Source organism: Cupressus sempervirens, chromosome 7, assembly GCF_028749045.1.
Source record: "Cupressus sempervirens isolate cs-2001-9-10 chromosome 7, ASM2874904v1, whole genome shotgun sequence".
NCBI lineage: Eukaryota > Viridiplantae > Streptophyta > Pinopsida > Cupressales > Cupressaceae > Cupressus > Cupressus sempervirens.
The window spans coordinates 720,576,858-720,586,579 of NC_143124.1; the positions used below are offsets into that span (position 1 = coordinate 720,576,858).

Sequence of the window (9,722 nt, forward strand, 5' to 3'; positions counted from 1 at the left end):
ACGTTGGAGGTGCTATACATGTCATAGTAGGTGGAAAAAAAATATTTTATAATGGTGGACTAAAAATGTCCATCCATGTATATCCTCAAAAAGATCCATATAAATTTCACAAAACTACTATTCATGGTGTGCCACATCAATGAAGGTCACTAATTATGACAATGCATTTGAAATTTCCACATTATATTTTGAGAAATACTAAGTTAAGGTGAGCATAGAATAGCTCCTCTCCTCTAATCCATCATCACAAATCAATATTTCATATTCGAATCCATAATTCATTATTAAAATCAACAAGACTTTCATCACAATATATCATCATTTCAAGTCATAAAATAGTACCACATATTACTATAAACCATCTCTACACAAAAATTTAATTTAATTTTTACATATATTTTAATACCTTAAAAAGCCTACATTGACTTCTTATCAGTACTTGTTGGTAGGCTAAGTACTATTGTGATATTTTTAGATTTTATACTTTAACTAGTTATTAATTTTTTTGGTTTCTACGACTTAGTGATACTTTTTAGATTTTATACTTTAACTAGTTATTAAATTTTTTGGTTTCTACAACTTAAAAATTAATTGATTTTAAAATAATTTATCAAACTAATATGTTGCATAACATACACATTACAATTTTAAGAAATCATTTTTCTAAGATTTGATTGGTTGAATTCATTTAGCTCTTATATTGGTTGGGTGGATTGTAAAACTAATTTTTTTTAAGATTTAGTTTTTATTAAGGTGAATATGATTCATTAATTTTTTTTATTTTTAATGTAAATGATTTGGTTTAATTTTTTATATTTTAATATTGTATTTGTTATAATATAATATTTGTTATTCAATTAAAAATACTAGAAAAATATTTTTCATATATTATATAATAGTTTAAGCAATACTATTATATATTATTATTATATAAATATTATTATTTTTATATTTTAATATATTTCTAATATAATATTATCGATGACATATATATGATAGAACACATATATTAATAATTATATTTATAAATAAAATTATAATTATAATTATAATTAATATCATTATAAAAAATTATAATTATCTAATATTTTTATTAATTTAAATATTTTATAATCTAAAAAATAATTATTAAATTAAAACTATATTTATATAAAAGTTAAAAGCAAGTACTAAGCCACTACATAGCACTTCTTAAACTTTATTAAAAATATTTTCAACTAATTAATCTTTGATTTTGAATGTTATGGTAGTATCAATCTCTTCAATCACATTATGTAGATTTTATGTTCCTTTCCATTTCGAATCAAAACCATGGAATCCATCACAATAACCCGGCAACATCTCAGATTACAATCTATAATTCATAATCAATATCAACAAATTTTCTGATCCATTATTACAATGAACCTAACATTTCAACTAAAGCTGCACAACATCAAAACCATATAATCCACATCAACTTTATTTCTCGGCAGTGATACTTGCTCACCGGCAATTCTATCTTAAGTACGTGATAATCAAATGCTTAGATGAAGCCGTTGGTGTTATCTTAATAACAAAACCAATTCCTTACGGAAGCAGTCAGCCATTTCTACCATATTCAGGCTTGGGAGTGAATGCACACTTAAAGATCATATGCCAAAAAGGGAAGCCTTCGCTAATAGTTTGGTATGTCGCAAACTACTTTTGCATCTAAATCTGGAGTTCATAATCTTCTCCATTATGAGTTGGACCTACAATCACCGATAGGCATTCCTGCATTAATGTTGGTGGCATAAATACAATGCCAACCCAACGAAATGTGCATGGATCTTGTGTGGTCAGTCAACAACAATAATAACTTAAATCACATAGAGAATCTTGATGGCCAGAAGGTGGCCACGCTGCATGAATTTGAACGCATCAATGGCCTTATAAGAGGCCTAGAATTTTCCACTACTCTACAATCAGAGAAGGAAAAGAAAAAGAAAACACGGATAGAATTAATAGTAGTAGTGCTCATCAAGATCCAGAAGGCATGAAGGAAGGCCATATATCAAAGGAAAATGATGATTTCGACCTAGATTTGAATTGTGTTAAGCAGGGGTATGTTTATCGCCTGTGGAATGCATGGCAGCTGTGGATTCCTTGCATGTCGTCCATGGTGGCTTCTCTTTTGCTTCGACGTATCTGGTGTTGGTGGACTGGTGAATTGCATGATGTGAATTTGGACGTGGTTTGCATGGTTGCATGCATAATCTTGGTTACTTTCAAACGTTTGTCACGTCTGTCGAAACAAATCTACATGGTGGAGATGTCTTGCTACAGGCCTCCTGCTGCTTGGAGAGTTCCCTTTCATCATTACATAGAACACGCTTTTCTCTGTGGTAATCTCATTTAAGAATTCTCTATGATAACGGCTTTTGTAGGTGGTCTTTATGAGTTCTTAGATTTGTCATAAAGAGAGTTGTCCTGATTTGTGTACCTCTTGGGGATTGTATGCAGAAATCTAGTTATAAATTTGCATGAGATAGGATAATATTGGTTTCTTTTATAGATTACAATTAGAATTTGAACACTGTTAATAATGATGCTTTTCTTAAGTCTTATAGATAATGGTTTTATGTTTGCAGATGTCATTAAAATTCATTCATTAAGCTGATTTTTATTGGATTATATATATTAAGATTTTACTGTACTAGCTTTATGTCTAAGGAGGTTAAGAAAGAGGACATAAGATTGCTAGTCAGACTTACAATGTCAGAACTCATTCATTCATTATATGTGATTTTTTTTGGATCATTTAGATTGGTTTCTCATCCATTGATGTCACCAGAGAGACCTTAGATTGATGGTCTCTTGGATGTCACTAAAAATCATTCATTCTTGCATTATAAGTTCGTAGATTTGTCATTGAGAAAATTGTAGTGGATTTTATACCTTGACTATGAATACTTTGTACAAAACTGATTTTGAATTTTCTTTATTTAGGATAATTTAAGTTTTTTTCATAGATTATATTGAAAGGAATTTGAAAATTATTAGTGATGTTCTTAGACTTATAGAATCAAGATGGTCTTGTGCTCTAGGAAATCATTAGAACTCATTCATTTTTTCATTAAATGTGATAGTTTTGGATTATTTGAGCTGAGATTATTTAGACAAGTTTAAGGGGGGACTTAGTGATGATTAGGTAGACATCATCAAAACTCATTCATTCAATCTTTATGTGTGATTATTTTATATAATTTAGGTTGATATTTTTTAAACTGGTGTCACTTCCATTAACGTTACAAGAGAGCCCTTAGATTGATGGTCTCTTGGATGTCATGAAAACTCATACATTCATGCATCATGTGTGACTTTTTTGAAACAATAAGGTTTGTATTACTTGGATTCATTTCACATCAATTAAGGTTATATAGGATCCTTCGCTTTTGATATTAACATCTTGTATTAATATCAAGACATTCGAAGGGTGTTCATCTAATAATATGTGGTATCAATGATTTTTATCAATAATATATCCACATATCATATTATATTAGGTTGAACCTCTTTGATTTGACAAAAACTACTTTTCTAAATAATCATATTCTCAAATTCTCATATTCGTAATAAGATAATTTGATAATTTTGGACTTTTTTATGTTAAAATTTTTAATTATGCATTTTGATAAAAGTAGGTAGTCTCATTTAATATTGGTTTACAATTAAAGTTGTTAGGTGGTCTATTATTATGTTATCTTTTCTTTGATATTGATTGTGTTAAAGGCATAAACTTCATAATGTCGTGTCATTATGTCTCCACCATGCTCTTGTCACAAAATAGTTATATTTCACTTTCCACTTTTCCTTAAAAAAAATTAAATTAAATTTCTTACATCAGAGATGATGTGAACTAGGTTTAACTAGATATAGAGATTTTACCTTCTACTTAATTTATAATCTAGTATTTAGATTGTTCATCACAATCTCATGTTTGATTGAATTGTTGACATAGATTACTTTCTTCTATCAATATTTTTTCTCTCTTGATGGTTGGACTATATTTTTCCTCTATGTATATTTTTTTTTAAATTGTTTGAACAACCTTTCTTGTTAAATATCTTATTTATTCATCCATTTATTATTTTACATCATTGGCATGTTCTTCCTTTTGCATAGATTTCATGTAACTTATTAATGTATAGCCTACAAAAATACATGAAGTGTTTTAGTTTTTTGACATCAATATCAATTCCAAAGCATTAAGATATTCTCCTATTTTTTTTATCTTGGCCCCAACTTACTTAAATACTATGAATTGCCACTCTATATTCATTTGGAACTTTAATTTCATCAACGACATTCCAAAATTTTCCTCTAAACATCACTTTCAATTCTTCAAAATAAAAATAACAATAAAATTTGCACTCCTTAGGAATTTAAGGGCCTCTTTGACAACTAGAATACAAGCGGAATAGGCATATGTAAATTCTTAAAATTTTGAATTCTTTGTTTGGATGCACCAAATCAGAATTGGAATACAAAGTAAAATAGGAATACGTATTCCAATTTTGGCCCAAAAATTAGGTTTTGCAATTCGACCCAAATAGGTGTTATTGGAATACGTATTCCTACTCCACTTTTATTTATTTTAGAAAACATAAATTTTGGGGTCTGCGAATTCCCCATCAAATATTGGCTGAACCAAACAAAGAACAGGAATACGTAGCCCCATTTTCTATTCCAGAATAGCTACTGTTATTCCCCTATTCCTATTCCCGCAACCAAATGGACCCTAATAATTTCCAATAATGTATCAAAGAATGATACGATGGTCAATGATAAAATTCTTTAGTTTGGAACCAACCCTTGTTTTTACTTTTTTTTTATATATATAATTGTTAATTTTATATTGTATCATACTCCTAAATAGCATACAATAATATCGTTGTATATAATTTAATAAACATGACAATAAAACTAAAAATTATTATATTTAATAAGAAGATTTCTATTTTTTGCAATTCATGTCTATTTGATTATTTTTTATCTAATTGTACTTTCTTGGACAGCTCAAACCTAGCATACTAAGACTTGATTCTTAAACAAAGAGTGTTATATAGTTATGATTAGCTCACTTATCCAAACTTAATTATTTTCCTTAGTGTATGATGTTTAAGGGTGATCTTAATTTCTACCCTGAAACCATATAATACTCTTCCAATTGTACATATGGCTTTCTAACTATTGCCCCTTACTTTAAAGATACTAAATAGTCAATAATAACTTACATTTTACAAACCCAATTTTAAAAATAACCTCTGATATCAGAGAAGATCAAGATTAAAATGTTGATTTATTGTTTCCCTTCCTTTCTTAGAATTCCAAAAGAAGGACACCCAAACGTATATGAGATTGCAATGGCCCATTTATGTTTGCATACAATCTAAACATTTATGGGCTTGATCCACACCGAAGATGAATGAAGATACTTTTTTTTGTTAACATGTTTAAGAGAGGTTTTGTTTACAAACTACTGCAGGCAAATTCACGGAGAAGAGCATAGAGTTCCAGAAGAAGATCTTAGAACGGGCAGCAGTTAGTGAGCAGGTGGCAGTGCCGCCACACTTACATCTGTTGCCGCCCACACAGACAATCGACTCCGCCCGGCACGAAGGAGAACTTGTGATGTTCAGCTGCGTGGAAGATCTGTTAAAGAAGACGGGCATAGATGCAAGCCAGATCGGGATTCTGGTAGTCAATTGCAGCGTTTTCAATCCCATTCCATCTCTCTCATCGATGATAGTCAACAAGTTTGGAATGAGAGAAGATATAAAGACGTTCAATCTGGGAGGAATGGGATGCAGCGCAAATCTGATAGCAGTGGATCTGGCCAAGGATTGCCTTCTCGCAAGCAACAAGGGGACTTACGCAATTGTTCTCAGTACGGAGAACATCACTCAAAGCTGGTATTTTGGAAACTACCATCCCATGCTCGTCTCTAACATTCTCTTCAGAATGGGATGCGGCGCTGTTCTTCTTACCAACAAGAGATCTGAAAGCCACCGTGCTAAATACAGGTAACAATTTGTTGTTTTCTTTTAGCTTTATTTAGTCTCTGGATAAAACCAATGAATGTGATTTTTTCTAGTAAAGGGTAATGGGTGGAAGTCTTGATTTTTTTTGGTTGAGATTAATTACGATTATCTGTTAAATTCAAGTATATTCAAACTCAAGATCTTGTCGATGAGAGGCTCACAAGTTATCATTGTGTTATAAACTCTTGGCTTAATAGCTATGTGTTAAATTCAAGTGCATTCAAACCCAAGACCTTCTCGATGAGAGGTTCACAAGTTACCCTTGTGTTATAGGCTCTTGACTTAGTAATTATGTGTTAAATTCAAGTACATTCAAACCCAAGATCTCCTTGATGAGAGGCTCACAAGTTACCGTTATGTTATAGGTTCTTGACTTAATGAATGTGAAAATAGGTCATCCTTAAATATTATAATAAAGAAATTATTAAATTTAGCAGTTTTTGTCAATTTTAATTATTTAATATTTTTAACATAGGAATCAAGTCTTATTTGGTAATGTTTAAGTCATTAAACTATTTATAGAGTAAATTATTTATGGACTAAATTATTTTCTTTTAGATCACTCATGTTCTCATAATAGATTTTATGAAGTAAAGCTTATTAAAATTTATTTTTAGGTAAAGTGTTATTAATGGTCATTTTTTAATATCATATATGTAGGAAAAAATAAAGCTTGACAAAAGTCAACTTCAATTTTTTTTTTTTGTAGTCTAAGAGTTAGCTCTTAGTGTGTTGTTGTCTATTTGTATAGGAAAAGTTGGAAAAAGGTCATAAATAAAGGAGTTGTGCAACTTTATTGGTTGCATTATTTGTACCACCTTTTGGTAATTAGGCAATAGAGAATACAAATTAGAAGTCAACTCAAAATGATCATTTTTCCATAGTATTCATCAAAGCTACTGGGAGCCAAAATAATAGCTATTATAAGCATTTAAATCATATATCAATAAAAACTCAAATAGGTCAAAAATCCAATGTACATGTAAGAATTGTAATTGTTTTCTTTTAACTTTATTCTCATTAAATTTGATTATTTTGAAGTATAAGGTAAAGATTGTTGCCTTTTAAACTTTATTCTCCTCAAAATGAGTAAATATTTTAAGTACAACTTCAAAGCTATTATAAATTAATTGTTTTCTTTTACCTTTATCAGTGTAAAAGAAAGAGTGAAATTTTTGAAGTATTCACATAGTTGTTGGAATTAATTATTTTCTTTTAATTTTATTTTCCAAAAAGAAAATGATTGAGATTTTTTAAGTGTAACTAACTTCAAAAAAGTGCACACAAAAGCTGTTACAAAATTAAGTGGTTGTTTAATAGTTAGAAATTGTTGTGATTTTTCTATCAGATTTAATTGTGTAGTTTTTAAGTCAAACTTAATGATCTATGTTTCATGAGTAGTGGTTCACAAAAACCCATATTTCATGAAAGCGGATGGGACATTTAGAATTCATTGCATTTGGGTGAAGCATTAGGCCTCACCAAGAGGCCACCCATCCTAATATTGCTCCAACTCAAACATGCTTAATGTCTCGTTTCCTCCAAGGTTAAGCCCACTTGCTAACCCATTTACAAAACTTTCAGCAAATGTTGCACGCCTTATGAACATTCATTATAAAGCCTATTTACCTCATCAATTGATAAGTAGGAAATATTTTTCAGATCAAGTCAAATTGTAATATTTCTATGAGGGTTTAGCTCAACTCATCAATTGAATATTATTACAAACTGTGATACATAGCTTTTCATAACACCTAGATCCCTTTACTTCCTTGTGTTTTAAAGCAAGCTATATGATCACCATCACTTGTTATCTTATTTTTCTCACTTCTTCCTAAGGATAGATCATGTAGTTTGATCCAAAACATCAAGAAAATAAACTTGCCAGCTACAACCAACAACTATACACAAATAATGAATATTAGATTTTGATCTGAAACATCAAGAAAATAGACTCACACAAGTACAACAAAAAACTATATATAAACTGTAATAACATTACATACTAATGTGAAAATTAAGTTTGGAAAAATAAATCTATTTTAAACGTTTAACACTTTTAACTTAAGAATCAAACCTTAATGTATAATGTTTGAAATCACACATCTACAATTGTTATACAAACAAACTGACTGTTTGCATTTAGCTTTATCCTCATTGAAAACAAAGGTTGGTTTGATGATGAATGCAGGCTGATGCACGTAGTAAGAACGCACAGGGCGGGCACAGGGGACACGGCGTACCATGCAGCCTTCCAGGAAGAAGACCCAAAAGGAAGAGTGGGCGTGTGTTTGAGCAAGCACATCATGGAGATAGCCGCTGAGGCTCTCAAGACCAACATGCGCTCCCTTGGTCCTTTAATCCTCCCATACCATGTTCAAGCTCTCTATCTCTCATCACGCTTTCTCTCCCAACTCTTCAAATACACCAAATCCATGAACATTAAACAATACATACCAGACTTCAGGCGCCCATTTGACCACATCTGCATTCATTCCGGTGGCAAAGCGGTTATCCGTGCGGTGGAGAAGGGGTTGAATCTGAGCCCCGCTATTTCAGAGCCTTCCAAAATGGTGCTCTACAGATTCGGCAATACTTCTTCTTCTTCTACGTGGTATCAGTTTCAGTACTTGGAGTCCAAGGGCCGGATGAAAAAGGGGCAGAAAATATGGCAGATTTGCCTTGGCAGTGGCTTCAAATGCAATAGTGGAGTTTGGATTGTGAATAGAGATATCTCTCCATCTTGTGATAATGCTTGGTCTGAGAGCATTCATGAGTATCCGGTTCAAATCCCAGATTTCTGCCAAATCTAGCTGTTATTGTGTGGTGTTTGTTTCTAGTTATCAATTGAAGGAGTTCCTCTGTTGTAAAGTGGATATACAGGCTCTGAATTTGACAGCCGTCGGTGAGATTTTTAATGAATAAATGTGTATTCTATTGAATTATAAATTATATACATATTTATGAAAGGAAAATGTTTGGAGAACATAGGTTATGGCAACAACTCATACGGATAGTGTCTCAAAGCTCATAAAGAGCAGGCAGAGTGTTGTTTTCATTTTGAATGTTCGGAAGGTATATTTTTTCAAAAATGTATATATATATATATATATATATATATATATATATATATATATATATATATATATATATATATAAAGTTAAGTTGACTGAGTAGGTAGTGCCTCTGAAAGTGAAAGTTAATAAATAGAAAGTGGAGCATCGTTTAGTAATGTGTGTTCTATTCATTCTCATGAAGCTCTCAATATGAGTCAACGAGTATGGCTCAAAAAATTACACAATTAAACCATGATACCAATATCAAGGAGTGATTGTTGTTTTCTTTTTTAATGTTGAAAGTTATACTTTATCCCAACTGTATAGATTTAAGAATGTTATTATAGAATGATTGAAAATTAATCATTTGTTTATGTTATTATTAGATTTATTGATATTGTGCTTTGTAGCCACATGTTCTAATCTTCTAAATTACGAGCCCCGTCTCTATTAGATAACAAATATTATTGTATCTAGTAGTGTGGAATGGGTAAAAAAGAATGTCAGAGTTGGATTTATCAAAAAGAATAATAATAAGTAAGCTTTTAATTATTCTGGCATCAATCTATTTTCCTATAGGGCTTTCTCTATAGTATCATC

General features: G+C 30.8%; 1 protein-coding gene across 1 annotated transcript; it reads left to right on the plus strand.

The window, feature by feature from the left end:
- Positions 1-1,948: 1,948 nt before the first annotated feature.
- LOC149549253 (3-ketoacyl-CoA synthase 17-like) lies at positions 1,949-9,053 on the plus strand. Its single transcript, XM_089794881.1, has 3 exons — positions 1,949-2,366; positions 5,510-6,047; positions 8,257-9,053. The coding sequence occupies exons 1-3, from the start codon at positions 2,018-2,020 to the stop codon at positions 8,876-8,878; spliced, it is 1,509 nt and encodes a 502-aa protein (XP_089651007.1). The 5' UTR covers positions 1,949-2,017; the 3' UTR covers positions 8,879-9,053.
- The last annotated feature ends 669 nt before the right edge of the window (positions 9,054-9,722 follow it).

Coding starts and splice junctions, on each gene's coding strand:
- LOC149549253 (XM_089794881.1), top strand. CDS start 2,018: ATGAAGGAAGGCCATATATCAAAGGAAAATGATGATTTCGACCTAGAT. Junction 2,367..5,509: donor AGAACACGCTTTTCTCTGTG/GTAATCTCATTT, acceptor AAACTACTGCAG/GCAAATTCACGGAGAAGAGC. Junction 6,048..8,256: donor AGCCACCGTGCTAAATACAG/GTAACAATTTGT, acceptor TGATGAATGCAG/GCTGATGCACGTAGTAAGAA.